This window comes from Triturus cristatus, chromosome 3_2, assembly GCF_964204655.1.
Source record: "Triturus cristatus chromosome 3_2, aTriCri1.1, whole genome shotgun sequence".
NCBI classification, from domain to species: domain Eukaryota; kingdom Metazoa; phylum Chordata; class Amphibia; order Caudata; family Salamandridae; genus Triturus; species Triturus cristatus.
The window spans coordinates 875,482,564-875,502,116 of record NC_140584.1 but is presented as its reverse complement, the minus strand read 5'-3'; the positions used below and the strand labels follow the sequence as shown (position 1 = coordinate 875,502,116).

The window sequence follows — 19,553 nt, the reverse complement described above, 5'->3', positions numbered from 1 at the left end:
CTCATGGTCTATCCTGTAACAGTAAATGTTAACACTTGGAACTTTATATTACTATCTTCTTAGCTCCTTTAGATTTTTAGTATGGGTTGTCCCTCACCTGGGTGCGTTGTTGCTGATACCCATCTGCCATTGCGTTTATGTTATGGAATCCAGGTGCAAGCAGGACATGGAAGTAGCCGCCCTCATTAGTATAGACTTTCACTCCTTGGTTCAGCACAATGACTGCTTTTGGGACTGGGTTACCTCTTGTGTCTTTCACAACACCATGCACGCCCTTGTGCACCTGTAAAAATAAAGGTAAAGAATTAAAACTAAGTACAATACAGTAAGATGTGCAGCTAGAATTACACTGGCCTAGGAGTCTAGTTTGTGAGGACATCCCCAAGAAGGAACAAACAGGTTCTTTCAGATGAATGGAGAACATTACTTATGTGTAACAATTGGATTGCAGCTTGCAGTGCTGCATATTCACATGCTGTGCATTGTCCTGCCATCTAGTTTTGGGTGCAGATGCTACAAGTTTTTCTTTGAAATAAACATTTCGGTTTTGAGTGGATTCACAATTCCTCCCCGACAGACTCCACCTCAGATTATTTTTGCAATGCTTGTGAGAAAACATATATGAAGTGTAGCAAAAGAGGACGGTTTATGTAAACTGGTGTATCAAAAATCTGCTTGATGAAATATTATGGAAATATTATGGCAAACATATGACGAGCTTACATCTGAATAGGCAGGAGCGTGCATGTGAATCTACAGCAGTACAAGCTGCAAACTTGTTTTTTACAGGAAAGTAACATTCAGTTTGCAGCATGTGCTGCTGTAGATTACATACTTTGCAGAAACTGAAAAGCAGTGCCTTCTTATCTAAAACATTGGCTTGGAAGCAGCAGTTGATGAGTTTTGAGGTCAGTTTGTCCCACTTCTGACTCTTGGCAGAAGTGAGGCATACTTGAATTTGCACACAGTGCTTTGTGAAAGTGTGAATTGCTGACCATGTTCCAGCTTTAAAATAGTGGCTCTTTTTTGTAAGTAGAATGTGCCCTTGATACTGTATGCACTTTGAATAACACCTGTATTTATTAATTGAGTGCACTCAACTCTTAAAGTATCAAAACACATTAGAGAAGAACACAATGCACAGCTTTGTCCCATATAACCAGAGTACAGAACCATGTAACCACTATGCACATAACTATCCACCTTACAATGTCAGACTTGGAAATTGGACTACCAACGTGGCGTCTGGGAAAAGCTATGAAAAGTTGCTTTTTTGTCTCTATTACTTCATATGGTCGATGTAATAACAGTGCCCTCTTTACATCTAAATTATGTAAGAAAATACTTGTTGGCAAGTCAATAGTCTGGTTAATAATGAACCAGGAAACGACCTTAGGCAGAAAACGAGGGTTTGTTCCAAGGACTACCTAATCTTTGTGAACCTGGATGAAACGTTCCTCCACAGTTAGGGATTGTAATTCACTTTCTATAAAGAAGTGCCACTGTTCATGAAAGTAACTGGAATGTCATGAATGCATTGGCTCAACAAGAAGCTTTAGTTGGGTGAGTACAAAATGAAGACCCAACGAGGAAACTAGTGCTGTTCTCGAAGCGATTAGTCCTTTAAAGCCTTCCATAAAGGCTTCGACAGCTGGAATTTTAATCAGATTGGTGTTGCCTGATCTGCATGTACGCTGCTAAGCCAGCCTCTTGCATGTGCAGCATGAATCAAATGATGTATTTGCTGAAACCCGTAAGGGCTACTACGATAGTGAACAAATTGTTTCCATTTTGCCGTTTACAAGCTCTTGTAGTAGGTTTAAGAGCCACTCTAAGAATGAGCATGCACTCTTGTGGCAGTCGAAAGTACCCGAATTCAAAGACTTCACTTGGCAAATAGCAAGGTTCTAGGCACTGATTTCAGGGTGACCCCCGAAGCAGAGTAGGTCTGCACAGAAAGGTAGTTTTTCCATGAGGCTGTATCAACATGCCTCGGGGTTCTGAGTACCAGTGTTTTCTTGCCCAATTTGGTGTGACAAGAATAAGCCTCATTAATGCTAGTTTGATCTTCCTCACTATGGAAAGAATCAGTGGAATAGGAGGAAAAGCATAGGCAAATATTCCTGACAAGTTAATTCACAGAGCACAGCCCACAGACTGTGGGAACCTAGAGGGTAAGTTTGGCCATTTTGCATTCTCTGCAGTGGCAAAGAGACAGATTGCAGCCATGCACAAGCAGCGAAAGTTCTGCTGAAGTCCTAGGACATACATCTCCGATTTGTGTTTGTTGATGAGCCTTGCTTAGCAAGTCTGCAAAGCTGTCGTCCAGTCATGGGAGATGTTCCATGAGGAAAAAGACCTGATGAAAAATGACCGTGCTATATGGGGAGGACAGATGCCTCTGCCTTTTGGGTCTCGCCTGGCGAAAGCAGCGCAAGCGCTGCTCTCGTCATGCGAGTGCCTTTTGTAATCTATTCTGCCAAACGCTTGCATGCACGCGTCTGCATGGACAAAGATGGCTGCTCTTGCCATTTGTCCAAAGCAAACAGCATGGCCGTTTCCATAGGGACTGTGGACAGTCCGACGCCATTTTGTTGTCATAGCAACAGAAATGCCACGGCGGGCTGTCCACATGCGCGTGGAGAGCATGCAGTCTGCAGTAGGATGGAGCAGCAGCGCCCTCTGCTGGACAGTGGAGATGACAGCTTTTTTTTTATATGAGAACACGTTTTTCCTCAAAAGCTTTTCAGTCCCAGGAGGCACGGCTAGTTAAGTACTAGAAATCTGAAATAATGGCTTACCAGCAAGGAGACTTTCCGCTATGGCAAACCCTTATTTGGAGACCTCATCAGCCTCAGAAAGGGTTCAGGGAAAAGTCTGGATGTCTTGCCCTACTGCACCTCTAATGCATACGACGTAAGTAAAGTGTTCAGCTTGGCAATCATCATCTTTACCATTCTAAGGGCTGTGCTACAATGGATTCTGCTCTTCTGCTTCTTCCAGACTGTGGTCTAACCTTGCTTTCACCTTGGCTGCACCTTAAATGTATGTTTATCGAAAGAATGACATTTAAGTGTGATTGGGGTATCCGCTATTACCTCTGCCTTGCCTTTTTTTAGTTGAATATTTTTATTCATGCCAGAGAGGACCAATACAGATTATCAGACAAGCAGAGATCCTCACCGTACCCACTTTATCCACATTAACAGATAACAAAGGCAACATAAACTCAAAACCCACAGATAAGCAGCTCAATCACAGAAGCGCCCCGGATGGTGTACATCACTCTGGGATAGCACCAGAATGCCTTGCCTTCCTCTTCCTGGTCTCGACTCGAGGTTCTTGCAGGAAGTGGCAGCAGCAGAATATAAACAGGGCTGTAACAGCAGCAGTCTGTGCTGCAGGAAAGTGCTGGCTTGTAAGCCCAATGCTGATGGCGAGAGAGCTTTGTCCGCTGAATCGTGTGAGTCCACAGTTCGTTGTTTAGCCTATGTCTCCTGCAAATGGTGCCACAATTTAGAGGAACGCCAGAAGGTGGGACCAAGTGGTGGAGCGAGCTGGCCCCAGGTGTTACCTGACTAAGGCAGGCTCAAACAGCAGTGTACAGAGAAAACTGAGGAATCCCCACTTTGTGGCGAATGAGGGCTCAGGCAGCCTTAGTGGAGACTATACAGAAGACATGGAAGAGCAAACTAAAAGAAGAACCTGCTCTGAACTTTTGAAAAGCAATATCCAGAAATTAAAACAGTCATTTCTTGTGCCGCTGGCAGCCTGCTCGTGGGGCGTCCATTGTGTTTGCTGTTAGCTTGAATTTGGTAAGAAAGTATGTTTATGCAATTTGTTATCACATTTTAGAATAAGTATAATAATTTCTATAGCTAGTAAGGTTTCCAAATAAATATTTACTCTTTAGCAAAATGGATAGGTACGAAACAAAGTGAATTAAAATATTAGTATATTCATACGCAAATATATGCAAATGGTTTGTAGGCAAACGAATGTAAATAAAAAAAATCTGTAATGACACGTATATTTGTTTGGAATTGTTAAAGACATTGTCATTTATTTGCATCTGTGAAAGCTGTATTTGGTCAAAGTGATACCCGCTATTCATGGGTCCCTCCTCCTCGCACGCAGCGAGCAAGGGTCAGTGTGCTCCCAGTCATGTCATGCTTGAGAGAAAACCTATGTCTCTTGGAGCGCGATACAATATTGTGATAATGTCCATTTCATACCTAGGCGGACAAACACAATCAAAGGCTGGTCGCGCATTGTTCGCGCGCCCTTTGAAATAGTCCCCAGAGTCCATCGTTTGTGCCAAGCTAGCTGTGTGTGCCTGAAGACAACCTTTGAAAGTGTCTGCCGACCAGTATAGTCTAATGATTTCACTTACACCTCTCTCACTGAGCACGGCAACGGAAAGTAAGGGCCAGGCCATTCATAATTTACATGTAATTTGCGGTTTCATATTGTGTGAAATTTAATTACACAGCTTAAATCTTCGCCTGTGCTCATTTGTCTCAGGAACACTCACAATAAGGCATTGATGTGAGTCCAGCATTCACCCGGAGTCCGCCTTTTATCACACCACCTTCTGGTGCGGCCATCGAGGCCGCACAGTTGTTCTTTCCACTCTTTTGTAAGGAAAATTTGATAATTTGAGCCCTGTTTTCATTTAGAAATCCAGGGCGTCATATAAAAGATGCTGCTTGAAAAGATTTTATTCAGGGCTTTACCACAATGGAATATACAGATAAATGTTCCGAGGGTGATTACCGAGCCCGCATCAGGTACTCCGAGAAGCGGTAATAGTTTTATAGAACCTCCATTGACTGGCGAGGAAAATGGAATCCTAAAACTCCCCCCAGGTGCCCGGTTTATTATTTTTTCAACAAACACTACTGGTGGAAGGGGAACCCCTGATCCACAGCTACAAATTACTAATCACGCGTATTATTCAGCATTTTAGTCCATTTCTGAAACTTTTCCTTCAATCAAAAGGGATGCTCTTTGGTAATTACAGGCTGCCCGGCCTCCTGGTGGGAGGCTAGTAGAACCGTAATCCCCCTGACGACTACCCCTGGCAACCGGGCCGCTCCGCGGCAAAACACAGACTGAATTAAGAGGAAGAAGAGGATAATTATTAGATTCGGGAACAGTTTTCCAGCAAAATCAGTTTTATTCACCACTATGAAAAACTGTTTATGGTTTTGGAAATACTCCTTTATGGTACTTGAAAGGGAGCCGTTTATAAAAGTAACCTTATTTTTTAATTTAACAGTTATAGCCTAACCCCTTTTGCTTGCTCTTTAGCTGTAAATGTGGGGTTGCACATGCTGGCATCCCAGCTTCTCATTCACACTGCTTTCTAATGCTGCAGAACCTCTCAAGCGCTGCCTTTTTTCATGGGTGAAGTTTGCTGGGCAATGGATGTTTTATATAGTCTGTTCCCCTCTGGAAGGATCTGCAATAAAAAGCCCCCCCAAAAGTCCCCAAAGGTGTCACAGCCCAACTTGCAAGGTTTAATCAATCTCTGGGATAGAACCTGTAGGAAATTGGGTTACTGGTTGAGAGGGGTGAAACCCTACTCCTGCAGCAACCACAATCCTTGTCAGGGTGAGGTCACAAGCAAACCCCAAATTAACTAGTGCTCTACCCTCTGGTATTTTGGTACCAAAGCAGTCAGGCTTAACTTAGAGGCAATGTGTAAAGTATGTATGCAGCACTTCAAACAGTAATAAAGTGAAAACACAACACAAGAAGAATCCCACACCAATTTAGAACAAGCATTGGCATAGTCAAGCGATCTCGCCTTCGGGACCTTATAATTATTTAGTTATGCAGCACAATATCCTTACTGCAACAACATTAACTGTTGCATGACTAAACACTTATAAGGTCCCAAAGGCGAGACCTATTGGCTATGCCAATGCTTGTTCAATACATGGTGGACATGTTGTACGTTCGTATGAGCACTTTCGTCCTGTGAATGTGTGTGTAAAATGCACAAAGTGCAAGCTGTACTGCCATAAGTTCCAGCTTACTGATATGCAGTATCTGTTGTTGTGATCACTGGCCTTAAATTGTTAGCTGGCCCAAGTGTGCATCCCCATACAGAGAAATGGATGTGTCTGTGCTAATGATTAAGGGCAACTAAGAGTCACTTACAAATGAAGGGACTGTGCCTAGTAACACGTTCATGAGATCTTCGCCATTGACTAGTTGCTTGTGCCCATTACCGTTTTGGATATCCCTGTGGTGGACACATGTATAAACGCACATTTGGAACAACTGAAATACAAGATGCAGTCATTCACAGTAATTTCATGATCTTTCTTAGAGTTAGAAGATGTGACATCTGGTAGTGGGGAAGCAGTCATTGAAAGTCCATCACTCTCGTTGTTGGGGGTAGGCCTTACCTGTTATCGTGTTCAGTGTGGCTCCAAAGAAAGGGTGAGTTTGTTGGGGAGAAAGGTGCAGTTTTTTCACATTTACTGTGAAGCTTAATTTATGGAGTAGGGGACAAGACATTTTTGTCGACAGTTGTTCATTCCAGGCAGTCGTCCAGATGTGGAAAGATATCTATCAAGTTGCTTCAGATGAACCTTCACTGCTGCCAATCCTTTGGTAAACACTCTAGTGCTGTTGTGACTACAGATATTAAAATACTGAATTGGTAATGTTTGCCACTTACCACCAGGACCACTATAATTATGTGATACTGCAGCCATTGCATTTTGTCAATAATTATGGATTTGCCGAACTTGCTACATAAACCATCATCTTCAGCATATTTTGTAGATTTTAACCAAAGAAAATGTTTCTTGCTTGAACAGACCAGAAGATACTAAAAATGCTGCACACGTGTTGCCACACACGTCTGGCGCAGGACTTTAACAAGGTACTGGACCCCAGTGCGGATAGATCCAGTGAGACACCGCCTGTACGGATAACAATCTTACTGACATCTAGCCCACCCTCCCCACACATTCACAGCTCTGAGGGCACTTGTGTAACATCCACACAATACTTGGTTCAGGATCGACTTTCGCCTGCCACCAGAGATGCTGCCTGGACCTTGAATGTCCAGCACCTACTGCGCACACTATCTGATCCTGCTCCTGTTCTGTTAGAGCTTCACTCGCCTGAAGCTGCTTCGCAGGAGTTCTCCTGGAAACTTCTGCCCAGGACGCTGCAATATCAGGTGTTACAAAGCGAGATTCGGGCGGCCATCACAGAATATTTCAAATATAACACACAGTCTGTCACTTCCCTGTCTGCCCTGTGGGAGGCTTTCAAGGTGGTCATCCACAGGGTCTGCATTACTAAGCAGGCTGGAGTGTTGAAAACGCTTTGCAAGGACTTGACTTGGCTGGAGGCGAAATTCGAGCTACATTACTTTGAGACTTAGTGACGGCGACCTGCTCGCATCTATCCATAGCAAACTGGGGGAGTTTGAAGAGGTGGCATAGCGGAAAAAGCACTACCTTTGGAGAGAAGCCCATTCCCAGCGGTATGGAGCGGGAGACCGGGCAGGCAAGACATTGGCTAGGCTACTGCACAAACCCTGGCCAAGTCACCATATGGTCATACTTCTGGACGATCATCTCTAGTTTCAGACAGACGCTGATACCAAACAGCGCACCATGGTGGGGTTCTATACAGATCTGTACTCCTCCACTAAGGTTTCACCCCCCCCCCACATGCCCCTCTGACTTAACTCCCAACCTGGACTTGATACAATTGCTGTGATTGGAAGAAGATCATCGTCTTTTCTTCAATTAACCGTTCATGGTTGGAGGATATTGACCAGGTTATTGGGGAGTTACCCAGTGATAAGGGTCTATGCCTTGATGGTTTTACCACCTCCATCTACAAGGAGTAGGCAGCCCTGCTCGTCCTACACCACCTTGACATGTATGAAGACCGTGCAAGTTGAATTGTCACTATTATAAAACCTGATAAAGACCCCAAGCTTTGCGATTCTTATAGGCCGCTCTCTATGATACATATTACTAACAGAATCCTGGCTAAGTTGATTGCCTCGCCCCTCCTCCCTCTCTACCACTCATTGCCCGACCAGAAGAGTCTGGCCTTGTGTCGGACCGATCGGCGGCCCATAATTAGCGCACGTTTCTCACACGATTGATCCTAACCTTAAGGCTACCGCTGCATTCCTGGATGCCACTAGGACATATGACTCCCTCGAATGGCCATTCCTTTTCCAACTTCTTGGATGCTTAAGAGACCGCACTAAGTTCATACATCTAATCAGTTTACTCTACACCCAGTCCGTTGCATGCTTGCAGATAAATGAGACCATTTCTGCCCCCCTTTGTGGTATCCTGGGGCAGGCGACATGGGTGGCCATTATCACCCATTGTATTTGCCATTGTGATGGAACCCCTTGCTGCCATCTGAGACATTTGCACCTCTCCTTGTTGCCATGTATGTGGATGACGTTACAAAAGGGGGTGGTGATGGACGGAGCATCAGAACCAATCAAACACTCACACCCAGTTAACAGATCTGGGTTTGATCCATCACCGTTCTTTAGCCCACTCTGCCACCCCAGTTCAGACATGGCCATATGCAAATCAGTCTGACCCTGTGCCTCATGGGAACAGTCCAGCCCGAACTGCCAAGCCATGCCTTCCCTGGACCGGAAACAAGCTTCCTAGGACCGGTTTCTGGCATTTCAGCCGTCTTCAGCCAGGCTTGCTTGAATCCAGTGGCAAAGTGAGCAAGGGACTCACGTCTGAGCATACCCTGCCAACTTATGGTGAACAAAGCGGTACAAAAGGGGGTGGTGATGGACGGAGCATCAGAACCATTCAAACACTCACACCCAGTCAACAGATCTGGGTTTGATCCATCACCATTCTTTAGCCCACTCTGCCACCCCAGTTCAGACATGGCCATATGCAAATCAGTCTGACCCTGTGCCTCATGGGAACAGTCCAGCCCGAACTGCCAAGCCATGCCTTCCCTGGACCGGAAACAAGCTTCCTAGGACCGGTTTCTGGCATTTAAAAAACGGTCGTAGGATGCTTGTTTCCAGTCCAGGGAGGATCTGGCTTGGCAGTTCGGGCTGGACTGTACCCATGAGGCACAGGGTCAAGACTGATTTGCATATGGCTGGGTTCAAACTGGAACGGCATGGTGAGCAAAAAAAACGATGGATTTAGGCCCAGATCTCTGTACTGGGGTGAATGTATGACATTGTTCTGCATTCTGTCCATCAATTGTTGTTTTTGCATTTGTCACCCCGAGTGGGAAGGGTGCCCAGACGTGGGTCCCGTGCTCTCCATGCCACTGGAATCAAGCTATCCTGGCTGAAGAGGGCTGAAACCCCGAAACCGGTCGTAGGATGCTTGTTTCCAGTCCAGGGAGGACCTGGCTTGGCAGTTCGGGCTGGACTGTACCCATGAGGCACAGGGTCAAGACTGATTTGAATATGGCTGGGTTCAAACTGGAACGGCATGGTGAGCAAAAAACGATGGATTTAGGCCCAGATCTCTGTACTGGGGTGAATGTATGACATTGTTCTGCATTCTGTCCATCAATTGTTGTTTTTGCATTTGTCACCCCGAGTGGGAAGGGTGCCCAGACGTGGGTCCCGTGCTCTCCATGCCACTGGAATCAAGCTATCCTGGCTGAAGAGGGCTGAAACCCCGAAACCGGTCGTAGGATGCTTGTTTCCAGTCCAGGGAGGACCTGGCTTGGCAGTTCGGGCTGGACTGTACCCATGAGGCACAGGGTCAAGACTGATTTGCATATGGCTGGGTTCAAACTGGAACGGCATGGTGAGCAAAAAACGATGGATTTAGGCCCAGATCTCTGTACTGGGGTGAATGTATGACATTGTTCTGCATTCTGTCCATCAATTGTTGTTTTTGCATGTATGTGGATGACGTCACCATGTACATCCAAGACCCGTCCGAAAACTTAGATCTGCTTCTCCGGGAATTAATTCTCTTGGCAGCATTGCAGGGAATCACTATTAACTGGGCGAAATCCATCTTATTTCCACTCACTGAGATCTTCCAGCCATTCACCTCCGACCTCCCACTGATGTGGGCCCAAGACCCAGTCTACTATCTGGGGGTCTGGCTTTGCCGGGATATGGATTAACTTTGGAGTGAGAACTATTGCAGGTTGACGACATGGCTGGAGGGCCACGTTGCTGCCTGGGCGAAGTTACCATTGTCCCTTACTGGAAGGTTAGCTATAGCGGAAATATTAATACTCCCCAAAATTCTACCGGCATTCTTCCGCAAAACAATCTGTTCTTACCATATCTCATTGGAATGGGCTGGCAAACAACCACAGGTAGCCTGAGAAGTACAAAAGCTCCCTTTTGAGCAGGCAGGCCTGTAAGCACCAGAGAACGAGCATGTGGCCCCGTGCCCACTGCAGACAGCTCTCTATGGTTCGATCAGGACTGTGGGGCATTAGGTGGATATAGTGGTCTGCACGGTGTGGGCTTGGAACAATTTGCAGAGAAAGGCGCGTCTTGGCTATCTGTTTGCCTAATCGGCTCTGATTCTGGGATACCCGCTGCTGCCGCGGGAACCTAGAAGCGACTGCATCTGCTGCAGCTGAATTCCTTTGGCACGCCATGCCCAGAGAGCAGGTTTTCTGCGCCCAGCAGGTATTTCAGGACTCTGCTCTGCTGTCTCGATTCTAGACACTATGACCTATTAGGAGCTCTGCGTGTACCCGCGAGGCCTCCATGACCCATCCTTGGCAACCACCACCAACGTTTTAGGTGCTGAAGTAAATGCTTATTGACCACCCCACCCCCATCACGCTGATCACGCACATCTATGCTGGTATGCCAGTGACTGACCTGGTCTGCTCGCCCTCTACCCTCTAGGTTTTTGTCAGACGACCTCAATGTAGTGATTAGTGTGGAACAATTAATGTTTGGTTATTCCCAGTCCAAGACATTATCCCAGAACTATAGGTGGCGCCTGATACACTTTAATTACTTACACAGACTATACCACACGCCAATGGGATTGCTTAGGATCGGACTTGTGGTGGATGTGTGTTGCGAGCGCTACGCCATGGGTTGACTTCCTGCACCTTGCTTGGGACTGGCTTGAGTTGCTGGAATTTGGGACAGGAGTACTTGATGACATAGTGACTATCACCTCCCAGAGTGCTCTTTACGTATCGCGTTCTTGGGCTATGTTAAAGGAGTCCCCCTGGAGGCCTATCTGCTGATGGCGATGCTGCTGTCTAAGCGCAGGTTGGTGATGCACTGGGCAGACTGCAGGCGCCCAGCAAGGATAAGTGGCTTGGGGATGCTGCTCCTTGTCAGGAGCTGCTTGACACATATTGAGAGCTGATGCCCACCCGCTCATGCCCGAAATATTTATGGGCCCTCTTTGGTGACGTAGCTCAGACTTCATAACACTGAGCCTGCAGATGTGGCGGCTCCCTGACATTCCCAACTGCATGAGAGCATGCCTACACATTTCTACCCGTACAACGACCTGTCTTATAGCCCTGTCAAAGAGGGGAGCGGTTCCTGCCCTCATCAAGTGAGGTGTGATGTTTGGTGCACTGAAGTTTGTGTAGGCTATTGACTATGCTGAGTGGAGAGTTCTTCCCTTTCACCTATCCTGGCCTTTCCGCCTCTCCCTCCCCCTTTTTTTTTATCTCGTTTCCTATCCTTTCTACACTTTGTATCTCTCCCTTCTGCAGTAACTGCAATTCCTCTTGCAATAGCCAGGGGGGGGGGGAGTGGGGTAGGGGGTCCAACCAGCTGCCTGAGTGAAGGCCTTTCTTGTCAATATGGGCAATGAGGGAGGTTTATGGAACATAACCATATAGGTTTCATGCAGCCTGTAGAGATTCCTTGTACCTCTCCACCCAGGGTGTGAAGTCTGGGGACTGAGGTCTTTGAAATTCTTGGTGGCACATTTTAACATACTCCTCGGCATTGCTAAATATTGCACAGACTACTTTATCTTTGAAAGGGTCTCAATGAGGAAATAGTTATCCTCTACATAAACATTTACCTTGGGATGGTTCACCGCTCTTTGTATAACAGTATGACATTCTGTTGTATTATAGAATGTTGATGGTTTTTACTGGATATGGCTTGAAAGATGGGTTATCTCTAAAGTCCATGTTATAATTGTGCAATGGCTCATCCCCATTGCTGGTAGGCGTGGGGTAATCATATGGCTCTGGCTGATTTTCTAGGGACTCCTGATCAAAATGTAAGTGTATGGATTGTGGACAATATGTGTGGGAGGGGCAACAGAGGTGTTGTGGATTTCATTGCGTTCTTCTTATGCATCTGAAAAGGTCTGAGCTCACCTGAACTAGCATCTTCAAATGTGAGGTGTTGCATTTTGGCATGTGGCGATTGTGTTGTGAGAAAACATAAGATTTGCCCAGAGACAAGGTCAATCTAATTTCTTCTCTGCCTAACAGTACAGCTTGTTTTGAGCATTCACCAATCTTAGGCTCTGCTGGTGTAGAGCTCAAAGTGGGCTGTGAGGGTGTTTTAGGAGCACACTCCAGATCTGAAACCAACTGAGCAGGCTCTCAGTGCCGAGGCTGGATTTCTCGCCATTGAGATTTAGGCTCAAGTGACTCTGTGTCAAGGCTCCTGTTCTCTGACTCAGATCTGGTTTCTGGTGCCAAAAAGGGCCCTTTCTGGGGTCAAGGTATTTCCGGAACAGTGGCTTGGATGATTGCAGATGTCTTTAGTGTTGGTTCAGGGCACTAGGCATGGTTGTCTTGGTGCCTTTCCTTGACCTGAAGCAGATGCTCTGCCTGAGGTCGAGCCCAAATGAGAAGATGCCCTGCATGTTTTTTTTATTGAGTTATGTGGTTCCAGGTGTGGCTTTCGCTAGGGGAGACTATTGGCCGCCGAAATCTGTCATTAAGGGACGCAATCAGGACTCCACGTCTCATGGGGCTCTAGAGGAGTAGAAGCTCCACTGTTTTCTCAGTTGGGCTTGATGCCCTGGTCGGCCAAGGGTTCGGAAAAGCTTTGGCACTGCGTTCTGTAGAGTGCCCAGTGTCTACCTCTTTGGTACCTGATGGTTTCCCTTCACGCTAAACAGATGTCCTTGTTATGGTCTATTGGCAAACAGAAATTGCAGATCCGAAGCTGATGTGACCAGGGAAATGTGTTATAGTAATTGGCCCAGCAAGTAACCTGTAAATACAGAAGACTTTCTAATGCATTAGGTTACCTTTGTTTTGTCAAGGAAAAAAAACGCCAAACAACTGGTCATCAACTTGCTGTTCCTTCTTCTGTTAATGTGTAAGCAAAGTGTTAACTTAGGACCCAACCTATGCAACTGGTACTCCTCTTTCAACTGATGTGTCAGAGTGAAAAACACTGGAAACGTCATTTTCCATGAAATATCAAAAGGTGAAACCACTGTGGGAAAACTAAAATGATGCAGGCCCGAGACAGAGGACACTTGTTGACTAATTAAGGGACCTTCAAAAGGAGGATTGATCAGGGAGGAACTATAAGACAATCTTTGGCTAGTACCAGAGTCAATCTTCAAACACCACACAGTTTACCCTTCTATTAATTCTAATCCTTTCTATTATAGTGTGCTGTCTAAAGATTTTAATGACTGTGTAAATTGATTACATGAGTTTCTAGCAGAAAAATGACATCTGACACTGTTGAGTGATATGCATGCATCAAGGTACATTCCCTCACTCTCTAAAAAGGGAGAGAGGGACTCAATTTTTACATGCAGACAACCTCCTGCACCCCTCTCTTCCAACATCTCCCTCACGATGTGTTCGGTGGTAGAGGATGCAAGGAAGTTTGTTCTGAGACCACTGCCCTTGATTTTTTGACGTACCCTTATGAAGAAGAGGTTGAAAATAATAATCAAATGCTTTTCCTAACCATCCCCCAGCATAGATAATGAAGAGGGCAAACTGTCTTTCATAACCTCAGAGCCAACGTAAATTTGAAGCAGCAAAATACAGAATTAAAATGCTCCATTCCTACCATGACACACCCATGTTTTGCAGAACTTCATTAGGAAAATAAGCAATGCGCTGGTTCAAAGACACGGTCCATTCCTGAAAGTCTAGGGGTCTGCCAAATTTGTGCTATAACAACTATCTTAAATCTTGACTTCCTAAAAAAAGTTAGTGGTACTGAAGATCTAATATTAAACTTGCGCAGTCATCACTTGTCAGGACACGCAACAATCTGAAATATGCCTGATCTGTTTCTGGAAAAGGTTAGAATGACAGACTTCACATAGGTCTTCCCTTTGCTGATAGGCACTATTCCTCCATCCAGAGGGTTATGTTACCAGATGGTAGGAAAGAGGGTTTGATAAGTAGCGGTGTTTGTTCATTGAGGTTATGCTCTCTCATGCTTAATCTGTAAGGCATACAGGTCATAGCTTAACTACCTACTTATCCTTTGCGACCAAAGCAGTTTTATTGGTGTTGGGATCAAGGAAGGTTTCTGGTGTCTGACTGAATATGTCCAGGTTGGAGGGTGGATATCATGTCCTGCTACGTAACCAACTTTGAAACTTTCAGTACTGCTGCTATGTTAGCCATAAAAACCGTTGTCTTGACCTGCCCTGAAGTTTTGGAGTACCCCAATCAGGAATCTGCTTTTTCACCAAATAGGTTTGCCACTGAATGGCATCTCCAGTATGTTGGCTAGTAGTTTACCTGAAAACCAGTGTCCAGTCTTTAAAATCCAGCTAAATGTTTCTTCACAATCCTTACTCAGTTACACATAAGGGCCCTTCACAAGGTATGGCAGTTGTGCACCCAAGGATTGTGGAAAAAGAGAACTGACATCAGACCCTTTTGGTGATGCCTTCATAGCTCAGCATCGTCACATCCGTAGAGGGTGAGTGGATCTGTGGCCAGAGCACTGCTGGTACCACATAAAGCATGAAGTGAGCTGTTCCTTTGGAAAATCTTTTTCAAGGCCCAATCTGAAGCTTAAAGGAGCAGGGCGGAATGTTATTACTAGACTGTGGCCAAGAATGGGAAGTAAATACCTTTGCATAGCCCCAACTAAGATTTACAGTAGTTTACTGTGAACCTACTACTAATGTCGGGTCCTGAATGCCAGGGCAAGGCAAGAATCTGCTTCTTTCAGTCTAGGTAGGACCTTTTGCTTCTGCAGAAAGGCCACCACTGGGGTTAGGATGTTGGTAAAGACCCGAAGGGCAGCCGTACGATGGCAGTGAGAAGTTTGGTGGTGTTATGTTGTGTGGAGTGTGGCTAATCACTCGTGAGGGCATCTAAGTGCTGAGCAGAGCAGGCCTGAGGGAGGATGAGGAGATCATGCCGGTTTCATCTGGAAGAGCAGTGTCTTGAGGTTCCTGCGGAAGTTCATAAGGGAAAGGGGTTCTGAGGTGTTTCGGGAGTACGTTTCAGGTCTTGGCTGCGAGGTATGAGAAGGAGCGTCCTCAGCTTCTGGTCTTCTTGATGCAAGGGATGTGTGCTTTTGCCTGAGACACTGATTAAAGGTGTGTGGTGGATTGGTAGAAGTTGAGGCAGTGGTTGAGGCAAGCTAACTGATGTTGTAGAGATCTTTGTAGTTGCGGGGGAGTATCTTCAACTTACATCTTTCCTGGACTGGGAGTCAGTGGAGATTGTGGAGGTGTAGAGAGACGTGGTTATTGCATGGGAGATTATGGAAGAGTCTGGCGGTGGCGTTCTGGGTGGTATGGAGTCGGCGTATAAATGGGCTTGGATTCAGATGTAGAGGGAGGTTTCGTAATCAATTCTACTTGTAATACGAGCCTAGGGGACCGTTCGTCTGGGGTTAGGATTCACTTTAAAATCTCGTTGCCATAATGGAGAAGGCATTTCTAGCATCTTGGTATCCTTGGTGTGGGTTCCCCTGATGTTTTGCATTCTGACCTGTTTTGCGGACTTAGTTGTTGCTAGTTTTTACTGGATATGGCTTGAAAGATGGGTTGTCTCTAAAGTCCATATTATAAATTGTGCAATGGGTCATACCCATTGCCGGTAGGCATGGGGTAATCATATGGCTGAATTTAAGCAATTGGACACTGCTAAACAGTGCTAAAGTGCAAGTGTTCTTTACTTTAATCATAGTAATATTTGTTTTAGCCACAACTGGCATATTTGATTTACTTATAAGTCCTGGTAAAGTGCACTGCATGTGCCCAGAGCCTGTAAATCAAATGCTGCTAGTGGGCTTGCAGCACTGATTGTGACACCCACTTAAGTAGCCCTTTAAACATGTCACAGGCCTGCCACTGCAGAGCCTGTGTGTGCAGTTTTACACTGCTTTGTCAACCTGGCAAGTGAACCTACTTGCAAGGCCCAAACCTTCATTTTGATTACATATAGGTCACCCTTATGTTTGCTCTGGACAGCCCATGATCAGGGTGCAATTCATTTAAAAAGTAGGACGTGTTTTTAAATTTTACATGTCTTGGTAGTGAAATATACTTACATTTGTTTTTCACTACTGCAAGGCCAATCTCTCCCATAGGTTAACATTGGGATTGCCTTATTTACATTTTATAGGTGTAATTGCCAATTCGAAAGAGAGGGGAATCCCAAATTTGGTGTCACTGGGCTCACAATTAAAAAATACAACTGATGGTGAAGTTGGTTTTTATATTACAGTTCTGAAAATTCCACTTTTAGAAAGTTGCCATTTTCTTACTTAAACCATAAGGTGCCTTCTACCGGTCTCTGGAATACACATCTGGTGTGGGTAACAGCTGGCATCCTGCATTCCCTCTAGACAGCCACACACAAAGGAAGGGTAGGTGTGACTGAGTAGCCATTTGCATGTTGAACGGTCATCCTGAGCAGGATGGGAGGGAGGAGCGGATACTCTACACCCACCTAAAAGGAATGTGTCCTGTCCCCACACAAAAGACTGCATACCCTCCTGGAGTGAGTCTGGAGCCAGGGCAGGAAAGGCAGGGTCTTCTGCACTTCAAAGCATCTCTTTGAAGTCTCCCTACTTCAAAGGCCCAAGTGGGCATAAGTACTGGGCCCTTCACACCACCACCACCATCACACTTCTGGAACGGAGGACTGTAGGAAGGTGGAATCTGACTGCATGGTTACCCCCACTTTTTTCCTGGTGTTTTGCTGGTTTTCGACTTCGTTTGACTGGGATCCTGCTAACCAGGACCCCCGTCTATCTGCTTTCTCCCTAAATTGGTTGCTCATGTACTTTAGGTACACTCCAGATTGGATTCTGGGGTACCCTTATCAGTCCCTAGTATATGGTATACTGTGTACCCAGGGCATAGGTACCCAAAAGGCCTCTCTCCGGGGCTACAGCACGTATTATGCCACCCCTAGGAGACCATTCAAAATGACAACACGTCTGCTACAGCAGCCTGTGTAAGGTGGTGCATGCACCCCTTACTTAGATATAGGTTCACTATATCTATCCATATCACTGCACATATAAACCTATCAGTCACCCCTATAGCAGGTCTTATCAATCCTGAAGGTAGAGTGCTGGGTTTTATGTGAGAGGGTGCTACTGCATGAGCAGAGCACGTCTGCAGCCTTCGGAACCTCTATTCCGGGGTTGTTTGTGCATTATAAACTTGCGGTAAATGCTAACTTTAAAACGGCTGCATGGAAACATGTCGTGTTTGGTGTCAAACACCTTGGAATCATACCTCCACACCAGTAACTGGTGTGGGAGGTATGATTCCACCCTACTAGAGGGAGAAATATGACAACACCGGTACACCCGGTACCAGCTTTACAGACCCTGGCATCACAAAATGGATGCTGCCAGCCACAGACACTAGTCTCCTCTCCTGCTGCTGGACGAAACTCTGGCAGGGGACGGCTGGACAATAGGTTTCCTGTCACAGGGAGGTGTGACCACCTCCCAGACAGGCTTCAGTGTATTGCGGCTGGGTGGGTGCACTCCAAGAGTGCTTTGATGTCTGCACTGGTGGCACATTTGGTGTCCCTGTGCATAGTCCAGCTCAAACCGGTTACAGGAGCTATCAGCCCCTGCTTTGGTGCTAAACTGGACAAAGGACATGGGTGTAGCCACCCCTCTGTCCTGACCCTCCCATAGGTGGGTCTCCAGAGTTTGTCCCACCCCTTCCTTGGGTATAAAGTAGGAACCCCTGGCTACAGGACTTTAGATTTACCTGGATGAAACTCTGCTACAGAAACCAAGTACTTCGACTATCTACACTTCATTGGATGACTGAAGAATCTCCCTTGGAGTAAAGGAGTTACTCCCCTGCAAGGCAGGCACCTGAAACGCATCAGACCAGTTAGCATCTACACAGCTCCTGAAGGACTCCGAAGATTTTGCAACACAGGAGATGGGTTCCCAAGCTTCCCCGAGGTTGACTAGTGCTCTCAGCAAACCTGAGACCCACAGCCCTCGTGGGGACCGTTCAACCTGTACCCCTGGACACCGTGTGTTTTAATATTGGTATCTTGTTCTCTAATCTCATAGAGGTTAGTAGAGAGTGTTTAGTAATAAATACAAATATTTTATATATACCTTGTGTCGTTCTCCTTTCATTTGGTCATTCAGGGGGTTATAATCTGGTAAACCAAGCTGCTTTACATTCCTTCGAGACTTAACCTGAAGGCTGCTCTCCATAGCTACCACTAGGATAGCTTTCAATAAAGGTTGTCTTTAACCTAATCATCAATAAGGGTCGTTTGGACTGGTGCATGGTGCCCCCTATAACTAGTGGGCAGCATATACCAGGTCAACTTCTCACAAGAACATTCTACCAAGAAGGAGGACTGTTGTGCTGCCAAGAGGTACTGCCACTTTGCTGCACTGCGTTGCTGTATTGACCTGCTGCTTCTTGCCTAGGAGTAAGAAGGACTGGACCTGCATTTCTATATTCTAGAACCTAAGTACACTCAAAGAGCTTGCTGGTTTGCCTACTGTTCTGAAGTAGCAAGGATATCAAAGACTTCACTTTCATCTTCAAGTCAGCACCTGGACTTTACTTGCTGTAAGTCTTACTCTGTTCAGGGCCATTGGAAGTGAGCTTAAAGTGCTGCATCTGCCATAACCTGCGCTTCAATGCCACTGTGCCGATCGGAACGACGACCAAACACAAACTGGAAACCTGTGCCTACATGCAGGGATAGAAGACATGAATATTGCAGAAGCCTGCATGGCTGGAGTGCAAAGTTGGTTTTCAAACTTCAGAGGCTGTTTCTGGTCTCACCACTAGGTGGCAGATTAATATGAAAATCATTTTTTCTTCTTCAGCACTGACTTGTTCACAGAAATAAGCGTTTAAATTAAGACAAGCAAGCAGTAAACAGTAAAATAGTAGAGGAAGCACGAGACTCATCTTATATAAGGAGATTCCTGAGCACCTCTGGCACAAGTCACATTTCTGATCTTGTCTGAGCAACAATGTCTTGCAAAAGCATGGTACATCCTCCATGTTGGTGCCTTTGATGCATGTGCTAAAGGCCTACCCCACAAAGAGTGATGCTGTCATACCATTACGCTATCAGAATTGAACTTCGATAGGGGGCACACAGCTTTCTTTTGGCATTGTGATGAA

General features: G+C 45.8%; 1 protein-coding gene across 2 annotated transcripts in view; it reads right to left on the bottom strand.

Annotated features, from left to right (window-relative positions):
* The window catches only part of CPD (carboxypeptidase D), a 752,391-nt gene that overhangs the window by 23,489 nt on the left and 709,349 nt on the right, over window positions 1-19,553 (bottom strand). For both annotated transcript variants that reach the window (XM_085649244.1, XM_085649245.1), the window contains exon 19: window positions 98-283. In XM_085649244.1, the coding sequence (XP_085505370.1) occupies window positions 98-283 (186 nt within the window). The remainder of the gene's footprint in view (window positions 1-97; window positions 284-19,553) is intronic.